The 19,708-nt window shown below is 46.6% G+C and overlaps 1 protein-coding gene across 3 annotated transcripts in view; it reads left to right on the top strand.

Moving 5' to 3' along the window:
* Nucleotides 1–2,366: 2,366 nt before the first annotated feature.
* The window catches only part of RHBDL3 (rhomboid like 3), a 98,700-nt gene continuing 81,358 nt past the window's right edge, over nucleotides 2,367–19,708 (top strand). For all 3 annotated transcript variants that reach the window (XM_068264073.1, XM_068264072.1, XM_068264071.1), the window contains exon 1: nucleotides 2,367–2,486. In XM_068264073.1, coding sequence (XP_068120174.1) covers nucleotides 2,436–2,486 — 51 coding nt within the window. In that variant the 5' untranslated portion in view covers nucleotides 2,367–2,435. The remainder of the gene's footprint in view (nucleotides 2,487–19,708) is intronic.

Below are 19,708 nucleotides of genomic sequence, written 5' to 3'. Positions count from 1 at the left end.
TCCTACTTTCCCCTCACCCCCAGTCTTTGATGTCCCCCTGTGTCCTTGCTTCCCCCCTCCCCTGTCTCTGATGTCCGGTTGTTCCCCTTTGCCCTTTCCCATGTCATTTCTGTCCCCCTGTGTCCTCTTTTCCCCATCCCTCTGTCTCTTTTGTCCCAGGGCTCCGTCATTGGGCCAAACACTGCACTTGCTTCTACTGAACGAGTGCAGTGATTGGCCAATGATGGAGCTGTGATCCCACCCACGGGACCATCGGCTCCAGTTAGAACAGGGACATTAGATCATTGGAAGGTGTCCTTGCAGCATCCCTGTCTGATTGCCAGCACGGCGGCTGGGGCCTGAAGGAATTCCTGTGAAGCTGGAGCCGCTGCGTGAACATGGACGAAATCCCTGCTCATTGCGGGGCTCAACTTCTGCCGCATCCTTCACCCGATTATTAAGTATCTCGCCTACTGGGAGGGCAGGGGGACAGAAGAGACATGGGAAGAAGACAAAGGAGGACAGCAGGACATCAGACGGGAGGGGGGAAAGGAAGACATGGGGACAGAAGGGACACTAAAGAGGGAAAAGGAGGACAACCAGACATCAAAGACAGGGGCGGGGGGAAGGGAGGACACGGGTACAGAAGGGACATGTGACAGCAGCACACAATTTGAGTACCTCAGTGTGGAATTCCTTAACTCTGAAGCTGTTACTCCTGTTCAGTGCACACTGCTGGAGCCTGGAAACAGTTCAGTGTATGTTGTTCAGTAGGCAGGAGGACGGACCCCAGTCACTGCGGTGTCTTGAACTGGCCCTGGTTGAGGGGTAGAGTCAAACCATATTTGTGTCACCGTAAAAATTAAGCAGTAAGAGTGTTGTACCATGTTAGCTATCAGTAAAAGTAAGAAGTTTTAAATCAGGATGATACCATTTAGCCAATAAATGTTATCCTGATTCAAAACTTCTAGCTTAAAGGAAAACTGAAGACTCAGTTTCACTTACCTGGGGCTTCTGCCAGCCCCCTGCAGCCACCTTGTGCCTGCGACATTACCAAACGATCATACGGTCCCCCGGTGCTGCTCACTTTATTTGATCGTCGTGCAGCCCTGACCGTGCGAGTCCTCGTTCACACTTCTGTTGCCTTGTGGGCGTACTGTGCAGGCGCACAAGAGATTTTCTCGTACTGCGTCTGCACAGGATGCTCCTGGCGACAGGAGTGTGTATGAGGCCACAGCGGTGGACGCCAACTTGCAAGTCGGCGAGAACAAAAGCAAGCCTCCGGGGAAACTGGAGGATCGTTTGGTAATGTCATAGGCACAGGGCGGCTACAGGGGGCTGGCTGAAGTCCCAGGTAAGTGAAACTTTTTTTGAGAGTCTTCAGCTCTGCTTTAAAAATTAAGGAGAGGCAAGATAGTACAACTTAGGCCTGGAACCCAATACAAATCGCTATTGCAATCGCTAGCATTTTGTATGAGTGTTTTGTAAGCGATTTCATGAACAATTGCGATAGTGTTTTTAAAAAGTGTCAGCTTTTTGCCAGTGATTGTGTAGCGATTAGCATTTTTTAATTCTGATTGGTCCTTTCAATTAATTTTAATGACATTGTGCAGTAATGTCAAAACGCTAGCAAAATCGCTCTGTGTCTCTGTTTTGACGAGCGATTATTCCAGCGTTTATATACTGTACATTGGAGAAACGCTAACCGCTAATTTAAAAATGCTGCATGTCCTGCTTTTGCGATTTTGGTAACCCCAATCGCTCCAGTGGAGTTTGGCCAATTCATTAACATTCGCTGAGCGTTTAGGGAAATTGCTAGCGGTTGGAATCGCTTCCTAAACCGCTCAAAGGGTTTCAGCCCTCACTGGGTTTCCTTTTTTTTTTTTGGTCACCTTAGCCGTGATGTAATTTGCAAAACGTCCACTAGATGGCAGCAGAAGCCAGATATCTGCAATGGTTGAAGTATGTGCAGCACAGAGCTTCTGGACTTACTTCCATCAGATTTGGGGCAAGCAAGATGTAGTTCGTAATTGGTGGTGAGGCTGGAGAAATGATGTCTCATGATGGAGTTCAGAAGAGATGAGCTGCATCAGCCTTACTCTTACTCTTCACCAGTAGGATCACCCACAGGGCAGTTCTCTACCCTAATGAACGTACTGAAGAAGGGCTACTCCATAAACTCTATTTACTGACGTGGGGGCGGGGCCGTATGTAGTGAGTCACTGCGGGAGGCTGGCCTCCGTCCTCCAGTGGGCGGCAAGGGGCAGGGCTCTGAGCAATATTCAGAATCTGTACAGTGGCTCCTGTGAAAGCCAGACCAGAAGGAGAGGTGGAGCTTGGGTGGCAGAGGGCGGGTATGGGCGGCACTCTAGCGGCTAGTGGGCGTGGCTAGCACACTATGGGATGCTACGCAGTTGGTATAGCGGAGGCTCCGGGCTGGGAGTGCTGGAAGGGGAATGGGGGAGCAGCCGGCGGAACAGCTGGAAGTCCCGGAGACTCCGGAGGAGGTAACTACTGATCATTACTGATAACCCTGATCCGGACATTAACCTTTCACTGGCCAGGACTTGGGGCATAAGACACTCACTGCCTGGGATTGGGGACATTATCCTGTCACTGGTCAGCACATGGGACATTAACCCTTCACTAGCCAGGACTTTGGGCAATAGACACTCACTGCCTGGGATTGGGGACATTATCCTGTCACTGGTCAGTACATGGGACATTAACCCTTCACTGGCCAGGACTTGGGGCATTAGACACTCACTGCCTGGGATTGGGGACATTATCCTGTCACTGGTCAGCACATGGGACATTAACCCTTCACTAGCCAGGACTTTGGGCAATAGACACTCACTGCCTGGGATTGGGGACATTATCCTGTCACTGGTCAGTACATGGGACATTAACCCTTCACTAGCCAGGACTTTGGGCAATAGACACTCACTGCCTGGGATTGGGGACATTATCCTGTCACTGGTCAGTACATGGGACATTAACCCTTCACTGGCCAGGACTTGGGGCATTAGGCACTCACTGCCTGGGATTGGGGACATTATCCTGTCACTGGTCAGCACATGGGACATTAACCCTTCACTGTCCAGGACTTGGGGCATTAGACACTCACTGCCTGGAGATATTATCCTGTCACTGGTCAGCACATGGGACATTAACTCTTCACTGTCCAGGACTTGGGGCAATAGACACTCACTGCCTGGGATTGGGGACATTATCCTGTCACTGGTCAGCACATGGGACATTAACCCTTCACTGTCCAGGACTTGGGGCATTAGACACTCACTGCCTGGAGATATTATCCTGTCACTGGTCAGCACATGGGGCATTAACCCTTCACTGTCCAGGACTTGGGGCATTAGACACTCACTGCCTGGGATTGGGGACATTATCCTGTCACTGGTCAGCACATGGGACATTAACCCTTCACTGGCCAGGACTTGGGGCATTAGACACTCACTGCCTGGTATTGGGGACATTATCCTGTCACTGGTCAGCACATGGGACATTAACCCTTTACTGTCCAGGACTTGGGGCATTAGACACTCACTGCCTGGGACTGGGGACATTATCCTGTCACTGGTCAGAATATGGGACATTAACCCTTCACTGGCCAGGACTTGGGGCATTAGACACTCACTGCCTGGGACTGGGGACAGTAACCTGTCACTGGTCAGCACATGGGACATTAACCCTTCACTGGCCAGTGCAGGGATATTAACCCCTTACTGGAGGAAACTGGCAGCATTAACCCATCACGGGTCTAAGGACATTGACTCCATAACACATACCTAAGGGTGTTGATTGCACCAATGCTTTGGTACGGCGTGCGGGATGCTTAAAGCAGATCCGAGATGAAAAAGTAACTATAACAAGTAACTTGTCTATATATCTTATCTAAAGTTTAGATAGTTTACACAGCAAATCTGTCTGCATACAGCTTCAACAGTTTATGATTATTTATTGCTGTGATACAATGGGGACAGCCATGTTCTGTTTGTCACACTACACTGAGGCAAGCTGGTAGCATCGCCAGCCCTCAGCCTGTGGAAAATTTCACTCCTCCCCTCTGCCTCTGACATCTCTGGCTAGTAACCTCCTCCTCCTGCCCAGACTGAGCTCCCATAAGCCCTTGCTACAGTGCCAAGGCTCTCTGGAGAAGCTGTGGGCGAGGCTTGTTTAGTTTATAGGGAATTAGAGTATTAAAACAAAACAAAAAAAGTAGAACCAAACACTGTGAGATGTGTTTGAGCAGGTGTGATCCGATTGAACAAAAAACAATCAACCAAATTATAGAAAAGTATATACAAAACCTTTATTAATCATCATAATTGTACCAATAAAATTATCATTAAAAATGTGTGCCCCCCTCTCCCCCTCACCTCCTACCCCACCTAACGGACAGCCCCTCACCTCCAACAACCACCAGCCCCCCAATCCCACAGCAGCCACACAAAATTTGTCAGTCAATCCTATGCATCTGCTTCACTGCTGGAAACACACAAATATTGGTGGTTCAACTGAACTCTGAATGGTGTAATAATTGAGAGCCTCTATGAAAAACAGTGGTCAGCTCGTGACTCGAACCAAACAAAAAAAGTATTTGGCTTGAGGAATGCCCTATAAACTATATGAAAGGAACACAATTATGCAATGAGTAAAAGTTTCTCACGGATCCACTTTAAGCCTTATGGTTTAATAAATGATGTATTTACACTCAAATGCTGTCTGTGACTTCTTGGCTATTGCTGCTCTTGCAATGCTATTCATGGGTTAACTGTTTATTAAGTCTGTGACCGCCCCCAAGGAGTTGTGTTTTCATTATCCACTTGTATTTTATGGAATGTTCCCTCAATTGCACTGGGCACGTGAGGAAGGGCGTGTTGGCCTGTAACGTTGGGCCTGTGTTTGTGTATTCTGCAATTTGAATAAATGGAAGATTCAGCTGCTATAAGCACTGTGTGGTTGAGCCCTGGTCCTTTCTATACTGTGTTAAAGGTCCCCATTAGGCATGAGCTCCACAGCTCAGATCCCGCATTCCGAATGAAATGAAGCCTTTAAACGTGCAGCCACGGCGGGAGGGTCAAGGCAACCTTGCCGCTGCCTGTAGGCGATGTGCTCCACGTCATGTTCCATCGGGTTTCGTTTCTCCTTCAAACCTGGAAGGAGGAAGTAGTGGATTGATGTGGAACGCATCGGCTATAGGCGGCAACTAGGGTGAGTTAACCCCAGCTGCCATGGCCACAAGTTTAAATGCTCTGTTCAGTTTGGAATGCAGAATCCAAACTCCATAACAGTGCATTGGCCAGGACTTGAAATGGTAACCCTTCACTGTTTGGAGCTCAAGACATTCATGCACCCCCTCTAAGGCTTCGTCAGGGGATATTAATCTCTCACTAGCCAAAACTTGGAGAATTAACCCTTCCTTGAGTGTAACTGGAGACACTTAACCCCTTACTGCTCAGGACATGGGACATTCATTCCCTTAAAGGACACCCGAGGTGAAAATAAACGAATGAAATAAACAATTGTATCTATCCTCCTCCTAAAAATGACTTTTTAAGATAATCCACGTTTTTTTTTTAAAATCTACTTTTTAAGTTTTTACCAGGGCTGTGGAGTCGGTCCAAAAATCCACCGACTCCGACTCCTCAGTTTAGGATTCCACCGACTCCGACTCCTCGACTCCGACTCCTCTAATTTGCATATTACAATTTTGTTGATTAAAAGTATGTAACATGAAATTCGTCTCTTAACTGCCAACGCTTAGGAATTTTACAAGACAACTGAAGTGAGAAGGATATGTAGACTACTATATTTATTCCCTTTAGACTAAAACTAGTCCTTGGTAAGAGTACTTGTGGAAGGTACAAACCGGAACAAAGAACATCAATCAGGCCCTAGGCAATGTAAGTGTGGGTACATGTAAGAATGATGTGCAGGTACTCTGCAGGGGAATGAGGAGATTGTAAACAGACAACACCTCTGTGTTCAATGTGCACAGCATTCTCAGTGGATTCCCTGCAGCTCTGTGGGGAGTGCATATGTAGAGTATAGTACTACTGTGTAACAAAGTAAACCTGAGACAGATGAAATTAAAGTTTTATACATAACTGGGGCTTCCTCCAGCCGCCTTCAGGATAATCAGTCTCTCGTTGTCCTCCTCCACCACCTGGATCTTCTGCTATGATTCCAGGTACTTGAGCCAGTCAGGCGTAGTGCACATGCACACACTCCGCCGCCAGGAGCATACTACACCTGTGCAGCACTATTGCGCAGGTGCAGAATGTTCCTGGCTGTGGGAGCGGCATGCCGGACATCGCTGACTGGCTGAATTACCAGGACTCATAGCAGAAGATCCGGGTGGTGGAGGACAGCGAGGGACTGATTAGCCTGAAGGGGGCTGGAATAAGCCCCAGGTATGTATAAAACTTTACTTTTCATCCGTCTCAGTTACCCTTTAATTTGTAGTCACCAAACCAAATTTTAACAACACATATCAAATTATTTGATTTCATCAGCAAAGGGAGTGCATACATTTGCATAAATCAGCATCAATGCAGAATTATTTCCATCTCATTGACCATCTCTATTAGTGACACGGCTACACATCAGGATTTATTCTTACAGCATAGATGTTTTTTAGTATATATAAGAGATTCCTGTGTACACATCATATATACAGTCACAATCAGATATGTATATCTGACCTTAAAAATACGGGGACTGCTTTATTGAAGCAGCACAAGTAACTAATTTTGATTGGTTTATTTCATTTTTGTGAACTAAGAACAGCTATTACTGTATATATACTGTATATATACATTATTTTTAATGACTATTATCTGAGAAATAGAACATTTTATCATATTTTCTATTTTAATTACAGTTACAAATTCATTAGGAGTCGGAGTCGGTGCATTTTTTCCCGACTCCGACTCCAGGCACCCAAAATTTCCCGACTCCACGACTCCGACTCCACGACTCCGACTCTGACTCCACAGCCCTGGTTTTTACTGTTTTATTGTTTTTATGACACATTCATTGAAGTTTGCCAGAGCTAAAATCTATGAACTTTTTATCTCTTTCCTGCTCCCAGAAGCCATTTTCTGCTAGGAAAGTGTTTTATAGTTGTAATTTCTTATCAGTGAGGGTCACACTGTAGTCTGACCCAGTCCTGACTCAGTCAGGAACTGCCAATTACATACCTGATTTTTAACACTTTCAGGCAGAGAAAGGAAAAAAAAGGAACACAGCCTAGTTATTTGTGTGCTTGGCACTGTGCATACACATGTCTATCTCATCATGTCACATGTCACCTTGGGTAACTTAATGGCTAGGACTGGGGCAATTAACCCCTCTCTATCCTAGAGATGCTAACTGTCCACTGGCTAAGGTTCAACACATTAACCCTTTACTGGCCAGAACTGGATGGAGTATCCATTCACTATCATAAGGACAATAACCCCACACTGGGACTGGGTTATTAAGCTGTCAGTGGCTTGGACCGGAGGCATCAGCCTTTCACTGGCCAAGACTGATACCATTAACCTCTCACTAGGCAGAAGTGACGACCTTAAAGCTGAACTTACATGTGACCTGATGAGATAATGTGGGTGTATAAAGTACTAGCCTTACAGATAACTTGTCTGAGGGTTTTTCTTTTCCTTTTGAAGGATATAAAAACTGCTTTTACGCATGCTAACGCGGCATTTGAACAACAAATGCATCAGTCCAATTTATCCCAGCTCTCCTGAAAAGTAAACAGAAGCCAAAACATTTCTGTCTGGCTGAGGATATTCTGCTGAGAACAAGACAGGGCTGCAAAGTTCAAAGGCTTTTATTTATTTTGTTTTGCAGTTGAATTAAGCAAATTTTACATCAGGAAAACACAGAAAAATCCACCCTGTGTGTATTTAGAGAGAAGAGCCTGTCATCTTCAAGTAATTACAAATGTAACTTGAGCTCTCAGCTGTGTCAGCACAGAAATTCGGCAGACACAGCCAATATGTAAACACGGGATATTGACCCTTTGCCTGCTTCCATGAGAGCAGAAAGTAGACACTGCAGATTTATTGCAGGACTTCTTTAAGTTGTAAGAAAGAAATGTTTTTCTGTAAAGGTTATTATGCTGTTGCTTATCTTTTAGAGCAGAGAGGAAGTTCTGAGTTCAGGTCCGCTTTAATAATCCAGCCCTGCCATTGACTGCTCACTGGCCAGGACTGAGGATATGCTGTTTCACACCAAAAAGCGCTAGCAGTTTTGCAGTGGTTGTGTATTGTTCTTGCTTTTCTATACTTGTTACAGTTTCATTCGCTCCAAAAATGCTACATGCAGCGCTTTTGCTATGCGATTCACTAACGGTGTGAAATAGCCCTAAGCCCTCAGTGGCTGGTTCTGCAAGCCCTACCATTTCAGTGGCTGATCCAGGAAGCGGTAAACCTTACCTGGCCAGGCCTGGAGAAGCGAACCCCTCCCTCCTGGGCCTGGAGAAATTAACTCCTCCCTTGCTGGGCCTGGAGAAACAAACCCCTCCCTCCTGGGCCTGGAGAAATTAACTCCTCCCTTGCTGGGCCTGGAGAAACTAAGCCCTACCTGGCCAGACCTGCAGAAACGAACCCCTCTCTGGCTGATCCTGGAGGCACCAACCCATCACTTGCTGGGTCTAGGGAGACTAATCCCATTGCAAGTCAGATCTGGGGACACTATGCCAATCTTGCCTAGACATTACCCCTCACTAGCTGGGATACTGGACATTAACTTCATCCACTTTCTGTTTGGGATTGGAGATAACCCCTCACTGGCAGTAACCGGGACACTAACCCCTCACTGGAAGTGACCGCTACAGTAACCTCTCACTGGCAGTGACTAGGACAGTAAACCCTCACTGGCAGTGACTGGGACAGTAACCCCTCATTGGCAGTGACTGGGACACTAACCCCTCACTGGCAGTGACTGGGACAGTAACCCCTCACTGGCAGTGACTGGGACACTAACCCCTCACTGGCAGTGACTGGGACACTAACCCCTCACTGGCAGTGACTGGGACAGTAACCCCTCACTGGCAGTGACTGGGACACTAACCCCTCACTGGCAGTGACTGGGACACTAACCCCTCACTGGCAGTGACTGGGACAGTAACCCCTCACTGGCAGTGACCGGGACAGTAACCCCTCACTGGAAGTGACCGCTACAGTTACCTCTCACTGGCAGTGACTGGGACACTAACCCCTCACTGGCAGTGACCAGGACAGTAACCTCTCACTGGCAGTGACTAGGACAGTAAACCCTCACTAGCAGTGACTAGGACAGTAAACCCTCACTGGCAGTAACCGTGACACTAACCCCTCACTGGCAGTGACTGGGACACTAACCCCTCACTGGCAGTGGCCGGGACAGTAACCCCTCACTGGCAGTGACTGGGACAGTAATCCCTCACTGGCAGTAACCGGGACAGTAACCCCTCACTGGCAGTGACTGGGACAGTAACCCCTCACTGGAAGTGACCAGGACAGTAACCTCTCACTGGCAGTGACTGTGACAGTAACCCCTCACTGGAAGTGACCAGGACAGTAACCTCTCACTGGCAGTGACTGGGACAGTAACCCCTCACTGGCAGTGACTGGGACAGTAACCCCTCACTGGCAGTGACTGGGACAGTAACCCCTCACTGGCAGTGACCGGGACAGTAACCTCTCACTGGCAGTGACTGGGACACTAACCCCTCACTGGCAGTGACTGGGACACTAACCCCTCACTGGCAGTGACTGGGACACTAACCCCTCACTGGCAGTGACTGGGACAGTAACCCCTCACTGGCAGTGACTGGGACACTAACCCCTCACTGGCAGTGACTGGGACAGTAACCCCTCACTGGCAGTGACCGGGACAGTAACCCCTCACTGGAAGTGACCGCTACAGTAACCTCTCACTGGCAGTGACTGGGACACTAACCCCTCACTGGCAGTGACCAGGACAGTAACCTCTCACTGGCAGTGACTAGGACAGTAAACCCTCACTAGCAGTGACTAGGACAGTAAACTCTCACTGGCAGTAACCGTGACACTAACCCTCACTGGCAGTGACTGGGACAGTAATCCCTCACTGGCAGTAACCGGGACAGTAACCCCTCACTGGCAGTGACTGGGACAGTAACCCCTCACTGGCAGTGACCAGGACAGTAACCTCTCACTGGCAGTGACTGGGACAGTAACCCCTCACTGGAAGTGACCAGGACAGTAACCTCTCACTGGCAGTGACTGTGACAGTAACCCCTCACTGGAAGTGACCAGGACAGTAACCTCTCACTGGCAGTGACTGGGACAGTAACCCCTCACTGGCAGTGACTGGGACAGTAACCCCTCACTGGCAGTGACTGGGACAGTAACCCCTCACTGGCAGTGACCGGGACAGTAACCTCTCACTGGCAGTGACTGGGACACTAACCCCTCACTGGCAGTAGCCGGGACACTAACCCCTCACTGGCAGTGACTGGGACACTAACCCCTCACTGGCAGTGACTGGGACACTAACCCCTCACTGGCAGTGACTGGGACACTAACCCCTCACTGGCAGTGACTGGGACAGTAACCCCTCACTGGCAGTGACTGGGACACTAACCCCTCACTGGCAGTGACTGGGACAGTAACCCCTCACTGGCAGTGACCGGGACAGTAACCCCTCACTGGAAGTGACCGCTACAGTAACCTCTCACTGGCAGTGACTGGGACACTAACCCCTCACTGGCAGTGACCAGGACAGTAACCTCTCACTGGCAGTGACTAGGACAGTAAACCCTCACTAGCAGTGACTAGGACAGTAAACTCTCACTGGCAGTAACCGTGACACTAACCCTCACTGGCAGTGACTGGGACAGTAATCCCTCACTGGCAGTAACCGGGACAGTAACCCCTCACTGGCAGTGACTGGGACAGTAACCCCTCACTGGAAGTGACCAGGACAGTAACCTCTCACTGGCAGTGACTGGGACAGTAACCCCTCACTGGAAGTGACCAGGACAGTAACCTCTCACTGGCAGTGACTGGGACAGTAACCCCTCACTGGCAGTAACCGGGACACTAACCCCTCACTGGCAGTGACTGGGACAGTAACCCCTCACTGGCAGTGACTGGGACAGTAACCCCTCACTGGCAGTGACTGGGACAGTAACCCCTCACTGGCAGTGACTGGGACTGTAACCCCTCACTGGCAGTGACCAGGACAGTAACCTCTCACTGGCAGTGACTGGGACACTAACCCCTCACTGGCAGTAACCGGGACACTAACCCCTCACTGGCAGTGACTGGGACAGTAACCCCTCACTGGCAGTGACCGGGACAGTAACCCCTCACTGGCAGTGACTGGGACAGTAACCCCTCACTGGCAGTGACTGGGACAGTAACCCCTAACTGGCAGTGACCGGGACAGTAACCCCTCACTGGAAGTGACCGCTACAGTAACCTCTCACTGGCAGTGACTGGGACACTAACCCCTCACTGGCAGTGACTGGGACACTAACCTCTCATTGGCAGTGACACTGCCCCTTTCTAGCCAGGATATAATACATTAATTTCTCATTTGCTAGGACTGACAACACTTTAGGTCCTAGGACACTGACCTCAACTACTCACTTGCCAGGACTAGACATTAACCCCTCACTTTCTGGGACCGGAGATATTAACCCCTCACTTGCTGGGACCGGAGACATTAACCGCTCACTGGATGGCACTAACTCATTACTGGCACAGTTTGAGTTACTGTATACACCACTGACTGGAGCTCTTAGCCTCTAGCTCTAAAAATGCTTTCACCTTTTGTCAGGCTGATTAATAAGAATCATGTGGGTTCCAGAGCAGGTTCTTGTGTGTAGAGATTGGGAATAACTTACTTTTCTTGTCTTATTATTTTGGGTGCTTAAATGGTTAAGAAAAGCTAATTCAACAACGATAATAACATTTGCAAAGCACTTTTCTCCCACGGGATTCAGAGATTAGTTGTGAGGTAGAATGTGCCACAAAGGAAAAGGCTATGTGTCCACAAATGCCAGATTAAACAGGAGGATTTATGGATATAAACATATCCTTTAAACACCTCTAGGGTTGGAGCTGTCTTGATTGAGTGTGTCAAGGATTTCCAAAGGTTAGGGACAGCATGACAGCAGGCTCTGCCTGCAAAGGTTTTGGGGTGGACTCTGGGGGTGATCAAGTTATTTGATCCTGCTGGTTTAAGCTTGTGGGAGGTGTAATCCAGGGATTAACTTGTAAAGAAGTTTGCATGTTAGGTCAGACTTGAAAAGGATTGTACTGTATATTTATGGGTAGCCAGTGAAGTGAGCAATGAATTAGTATTACGTGGCAATGTCTGGGCTGGTTTCTTTACAGTCAAAAAGCCATATTCTGTACTAATTGGAGGTTGTCACAGGAGCCCTAGTGGCTGACCGCACTTAGCCTTCTAAATGGTGCCAGGGCACAGATCGTGCGAACTCTGGTCGCAGTCAATGCGCAGGAACCGTTAAGAATTAGCCGCAGACAACTCAGAAGGGAGCCTGTGAGACACGGGTAATTACAACGTCACCTACTGGTTCAGAGTAAACTGCCACCACCGCGGTTACCATGGGACCGTGGAGCCCACTAACTGACTGACTAGTCCTGCGAATAAAACGGTTAAACAAACGGTATTCTGTCTAGCCAACAACAAACAAACAGTAGCGTATCTTCAGAGACCCGGGATCAGTTCTGTGTGTGCTGATAAGCAGGGTAGCGGACAGTGAATGACTTGGAGAAAGTCGTTTATTCACGCAATATAAATAATTAATATATACAGACAATTATTAAAATCACAATTATTAAGACAGTAATAGCCAGTATAAAAAATAAAAGAAGGGAGAAAAATACTTAGTTCCTGGAAAGATGTCCTTTTTGTGGGAAAACAGAGTTCTGGGTTTCAATTTGAGTTCAGAGTTCAGACCAGGTGGATGCCAGCATATCCTCAAGCTGGCATCTGATGAGTTCAAGATGTTTCAGTGTGGAGGACACTGAGTTTGGGTCCTCTGCCATTCTTATGCCCCTGCTTCAGTAGGAGGGAGTGAGGGCGGGGAGCCATACACCCCCTTAGAAGATGAGATGAGCCCTCCCCTTGTCCTGGGGGCTAGAAATCATATCTACCCATATATGGGCTCTATCTCACAGAACCGTACAGGTCAGGGCAGATTTATTAACATTTTCAGGTCTGTCTCGATTTACCCAGCGCCCTGATACCAGACATGAGGGGTGGGACCCCTGTGGTATCATCAGGGCATTTTCAAACTGCCTAACTGGCAGTCCTTACCTCAGAATGTTCTGAAACTTCCTCAGAACCAGCACCGGGGCTCATGCTACACTTCCCCCACGTTTGGCGAAGCTGCCATCTCAGGAACCCCAGAAATATGACAGATCTGGGAAGTTATGGATTATGCTATGAGACTCTTTACCAGTGAGCAAGGTGTCAAGACCTCCCGGAGATTTGTAGCCTGCCTGGCTGCACCTAGGCATCCTGATCACCCCTTGGTTAATTAACATCTACATGAGATCAGCTAGGTGTCACCTTATACCTGGTGGATGGGCCATCCGCACAGCTTGAAGCCAGGGACTCTCTGAGCCCAGGCTCATTAGCATATCAAAAGAGCCATCCAGCCTTTAGGATGGTGCTCTCTCTGCTAAGAAAAGGACTTCAGCTCCCCCTACACACTCAACCCAGATTGTATCAATTTGAAGCGCAATCGATGCAGGGAATCGAGTGCGATCGCTTTTTCTTCACGGGCGGTTACAGGACGCGCCTGCGGCCCCGCAACCGTCCGTGACAGAGGTCTTTATTTGGAAGGGCTGTATAGATGGCTTTGCAGTAGTCCAGCCGTGATGTGATGAGAGCGTAAACTAGGGTTGAAAGATCCGCTGGAGGTATGAGGTACTTAAAGAGAAACTCCGACCAAGAATTAAACTTTATCCCAATCAGTAGTTGATACCCCCTTTTACATGAGAAATCTATTCCTTCTCACAAACAGACCATCAGGGGGCGCTGTATGACTGATATTGTGGTGAAACCCCTCCCACAAGAAACTCTGAGTACCGAGGTACTTCTGGCAGTTTCCTGTCTGTGAACCCTTGTTGCATTGTGGGAAATAGCTGTTTACAGCTGTTTCCAACTGCCAAAAAAGCATGCAGCAGCTATATCATCTGCCAACAGTAAAAATGTCACCATGTAATAAATTCCAGAATGTAAATCAGGGATTTAAAAGTTTTACAATGGGCATACACTGACTAAATCATTTATACATAATTATTGTAAAAATTAAGCACTTTTTTTATTACATTATTTTCACTGGAGTTCCTCTTTAAATTCTGCAGTGTTCCTTGGTGAAAAAAATCTTTCTCAACAGCTGAGATGTTATACTTGAAGTTTAATTCCCCATCAGTTAGTACATCCAAGCTATGTACAAAGTCCAGAGCTTTTTCTGTCTGAGCTCTGTACTCCGTTTAAGCCAGTTGTCATTCATCCACTACTGAATAATTCATGAAATATGACAGAAAGATGGAGATAATTAATGAGGGAAGAGAATTCATGGCATAGGACAAATATGGAGAAAGAATTCCTGAGAAAAGTTCTGTGAATCAACCCCTTTGTTTATTCATTCCACTTTCTTTTGCTGTATTTTCAGAGCACGGGCCTGATGCACTGTAGGCCAATAAAGTTGCCGAGCGCACAGCAATTTTACTGGTACTAAGACCACGAGAACACCGACTGGTATCGTGCATCATGCTAATGGGTTAACTGACAGTGTTTCCCGGTGTTAGTACTGGAAAAATGCTACCAGCGTATTGGGCAGTGATGGCTAACCTTGGCACTCCAGCTTTGACAAAACTACAAAACCCATCATGCCTCTGACAGCTCTAAGCATAACTCGTGGAGGCAGAGTATTGCAATGCCTCATGGGACTTGTAGTTCCACCACAGCTGGAGTGCCAAGGTTAGCCATCACTGGTCTAGGGCATCAGATCCCTTGAGAGGTAGGGCTAAAGATGACCTTCAGTATAAAACGATTTGTTATAATATTTGAAAGACACAGAATCCAGGCTTCAGGAGGTGGTAAAGAGGGTGGCCAATCAAATTGCAAAATCAATTAACCCTTTTCACACTGTCATGCAAAGACTCTCTGTAAACCTGCCATCCAGGAATCACTACTGTCCCTACAGCCAAGTCAAGTGCAAAAGTCCTACTTTGCGGGGGGAAAAAGTACTGTTTTGCGCCACCCAAATCCTCTGACCCCATTCCCCAGCAGTGAGTATTTGCATGAGAGTGTGCAAAGGGTTACTTGATTTCTCTGGTATACTATTTGCCCATTTTACTTTTAGAAATCTATGTAGACATCAGTTTATGAATGACTTTAAAGTGTACATGAAGTAAAAAAAGCACACAAAATTGTATACTCAATAGTGAGGAGCCTCTGCACAGTCCAAAGGCTTCCTGTAGCCTCATAAAGGCCACCTTTCCAGCACTTGGTCCCTCTAAACCTATTTAACAAGAGCTTGTCGAATAGGTTTCTTGTGACCACACTCCCACTGTGTACAAGCGCACCCAGGCTGGCCATATGCTAGTTAGGTCCATGCAGTAACGGCATTCCTGCATAGAGGAAGAAAGCCATGCATGAGAAGCTTCAGTCTACTTGTCATGCAAGGACCATCCTTGCACATGCCCTGTACGGATATACATGGCCAGGAGCACAGCCAGAAGAAGATAAGGCTCCTGTAGAGAAATAATGGGCTTAAAGGGAACCTAAACTGAGAAGGAGATGGATTTTTCCTTTTAAAATAATACCAGTTGCCTGACTCTCCTGCTGATCCTTTGTCTCTAATACTTGTAAGCCACAGCCCCTCAACAAGCATGCAAAACAGGTGCTCTGACTGAAGTCAGACTGGATTAGCTGCATGCATGTTTCAGGTGTGTGATTCAGCCAATACTGCAACCAAAGAGTTGAGCAGGACTGCCAGGCAACTGGTATTGTTTAACCACTTCAGCCTTCAGTGTTTTTTCACTTTATGCATCCGAGCAATTTTTACCTCCCATTCATTCGCCAAAAGATTTATCACTACTTATCACAATGAAATGATCTATATCTTGTTTTTTCTGCCACCAATCAGGCTTTCTTTGGGTGGTACATTTTGCTAAGAACTATTTGTTTTATTTCAAATGCATTTTAATGGGCATATTAAAGAGTAACTGTTAGCCCCCAAATTGAATTTTAAAACACTATTGCAATGTTTTATTTATTATATAAGTGATCCAAAAAGTCAATGCACAAGTTAAAAATCAATCTAATTTTGTTACTATCTAACCTTTTCCCCCAGCTCCGGACGCAAGCCGCATATCAGATACTATAGCATGCAGAGCATGCCTATGTCTGGCCGACCCCCCTCTCCCCCCCAGGACCAGGTGCCAATATATTCTCCCCACCGCAGCTGACCGCTCTGACACGGAGACAGAGCGGCAGCACTTCCAGAGCAGCACCGCAGAGCAGCCGCCACCGAGTCACATGTGAGAGAATCACATGTGAGAGAGATGCACGGCGCTGGCTGCTCTGCGGTGCTGCTCTGGAAGTGCTGCCGCTCTGTCTCCGTGTCAGAGCGGTCAGCTGCGGTGGGGAGAATATATTGGCACCTGGTCCTGGGGGGGAGAGGGGGGTCGGCCAGACATAGGCATGCTCTGCATGCTATAGCATCTGATATGCGGCTTGCGTCCGGAGCTGGGGGAAAAGGTTAGATAGTAACAAAATTAGATTGATTTTTAACTTGTGCATTGACTTTTTGGATCACTTATATAATAAATAAAACATTGCAATAGTGTTTTAAAATTCAATTTGGGGGCTAACAGTTACTCTTTAAAATAAATGTAAAAAAATTCATTATTTTTCAGGTTTCGGCCATTATAGCTTTAAAATAATACATGCTACCATAATTAAAACCCACATATTTTATTTGCCCATTTCTCCCGGTTATTACACCATTTAACCACTTAAGGACCAGCCCAATTTCTAATGATCGGTGCTGCGTGGGCTCTACAGCCCGCAGCACCGATCAGGATTACACCAGGGCGATCAGACTTCCCCACCTTTTTTCCCCACTAGGGGGATGTCCTGCTGGGGGGGTCTGATCGCCGCCAGCCATTAGTGAGTTGCGGGGGGGGGGGGGCTCCTCAAAGCCCCCCTCCGCAGCGCTTTCCGCTCTCTCCCCGCTTACCTCCCTCCCCTCCTTTCCTTAGGTGGCGCAGGACGGATATCCGTCCTGCGCATTGTAGGATAGGCTTCAGCCTATCATATGCCGGCGATCCCCGGCCAATCAGAGGCCGGGGATCGCCGATCTACGTCACGGCGCTGCTGCGCAGCAGCGCCGTATGATGTAAACAGCGGGGATTTCTTCCCCGCGTGTTTACATTACGTGTGCGAGCCGCGATCGGCGGCTCTCCGGCTGTTCACGGAGACAGCCTCCCTGCTATACCACTAACGACCAGGCGCCGCCCATCGGCGTTAGCTGGTCATTAAGTGTTTAAATTATGTCCCTATCACAATGTATGGCACCAATATTTTATTTGGAAATAAAGGTGCATTTTTTCAGTTTTGCGTCCATCCCTATTTATAAGCTTATAATTTAAAAAAATAATAGTAATATACCCTCTTGACATGCACATTAAAAAAGTTCAAAGCCTTGGGTTAACTATTTGTTTTTTTAATTGTAATTTTTTGTTTTAATTAAAATTTTTATTTGAGTATTTTTGGATGTATGGAAGACAAACAGTTAATTTTAAATGTAAAAGTGTGTCTATTCATTTAAAAAAAATGTATGTAGATGTAGTTTTACTATTTGGTCACAAGATGGTCTCAGTCATTTTGTTTTTGGCTTTCTGTAAGCTTACAGGAAGTGAAGAGGGGATGTGTGACAGAACGATTGCGGCTTCTCCATAGAAGCCAGCGATCGTTCTAATGGGGGCTTCGTTCAATGAATGAAAACTGCGTTCCCATTCATTGATCTCGGGCCAAGGGCGGCGGTTTTAGCCCTACGAACCCCCGTGGCTCAGTTTTTTTCTTGGACGTAGCTCTTACGTCCACCATGTATTTTTGGACATAGGAGCTACGTCCTAAAAGCTAAAGTAGTGAAAATGAAATATCCATAGTCCTCTCAGTTAAGGTTCCCTTTAAAGAGGATCTGGGAAATCTTTGGAACATCCAGAGGCTTTCCACTACTGAGGTAAGTATTCAAAACAAACATCTAACTCCAATCAACAATCGCCAATCCAATCGCATTGAGCCCTTTATTTCTTAGATGGTGTATTTGAGCTCAGGTGCTCGTCCATTGTATAGCTAAAAACCAACTATTGTTTTTAGTATATTAATTGACCAGATGCAGGCAAACAATTCATCACTAAAACCAATAGCTGGTGTCCAGGTATACAATAGCTGGGTGAGACCTACAGAGTATCGGTAAAGTGCTGTTATTAATATGCCTCTGCTGATTTTGTAATGGTACTTTCGCATAGATTTTCAGTGCTTTTTATGTCAATCATTTGTCCCTAAATTATGCCGCTCTCTTTCCTAATCCATAACTATAGCTTCTTTCTTGAATTTTAACAATTTATGTTGCTAATCTCCACAGCATTGTGCCAACAAACTAATGTCCTCTCCAGAGTCCAAATCTTTAAGTCTTTCAACCAGTCCCTATTGCAGCCCTCTTTTTCTTCCACTCACAACTGTTTTCTAAATATGAATTTATGTCAGAAAAAATAATGTTGGTGAGACACTGCAGACTTTTTAAACTCTTGAGTTTTCAGTGAAAATTGCTATTCAAAGCCTTCATAATTCCTTTAATTACATTAAAGAGAATCTATATTGTTAAAATCGCACAAAAGTAAACCTACCAGTGCGTTAGGGGACATCTCCTATTACCCCCTGTCACAATTTCGCCGCTCCTCGCCGCATTAAAAGTAGTCAAAAACAGTTTTAAAAAGTTTGTTTATAAACAAACAAAATGGCCACCAAAACAGGAAGTAGATTGATGTACAGTATGTCCACACATAGAAAATACATCCATACACAAGCAGGCTGTATACAGCTTTCCTTTTGAATCTCAAAAGATCATTTGTGTGTTTACCTTCTGTCCCCTTCTTCTCTCATGCACTGAACATTACAGGCTTCCTGCAGTCAGCTCTGCATGTGCCTGTGTTTGTAATTCCTCAGTATGTGTCAGCCAGCTACTTTCACAGCCTAAAGGTGCCCATACACTCGTCAGATTGGCAGCAGATAGATAAGAAATGCATCTGATGATCTATCTGATGCGTTTTTAGAACATTTTTTACCAGGATAGAATTCCAATAGATTTCAGTTTGAAATCTATTGAAATTCGATCTGATGGCATTTTTTTGCCATCAGATTTCCATTAAGGCCAATGCAAACTGATAAGCAATCTCATCAGATCGACCTAAATTTTCCACCCTGCAAGTTCGATGGAAATCGATCGAAATCGGCCGTCGATCGGTCGATTGGCCAACCGATTTGCAATCGATTGATCGATCGATCGATCGGGATCGATCGGTCGGCCAGAAAATCGGCTGAGTGTATGGGCTGCTTAACAGAGGAGGATTTTTATCCAGCTCTCTTCTATCACTGATAAGATAGCAGAGAAGCTGCTGGCTTA

Source organism: Hyperolius riggenbachi, chromosome 12 (genome assembly GCF_040937935.1).
Source record: "Hyperolius riggenbachi isolate aHypRig1 chromosome 12, aHypRig1.pri, whole genome shotgun sequence".
Taxonomy (NCBI): Eukaryota; Metazoa; Chordata; class Amphibia; order Anura; family Hyperoliidae; genus Hyperolius; species Hyperolius riggenbachi.
Note: the sequence above shows the minus strand (reverse complement) of the source record. Positions and strands in the feature narration are given on the sequence as shown.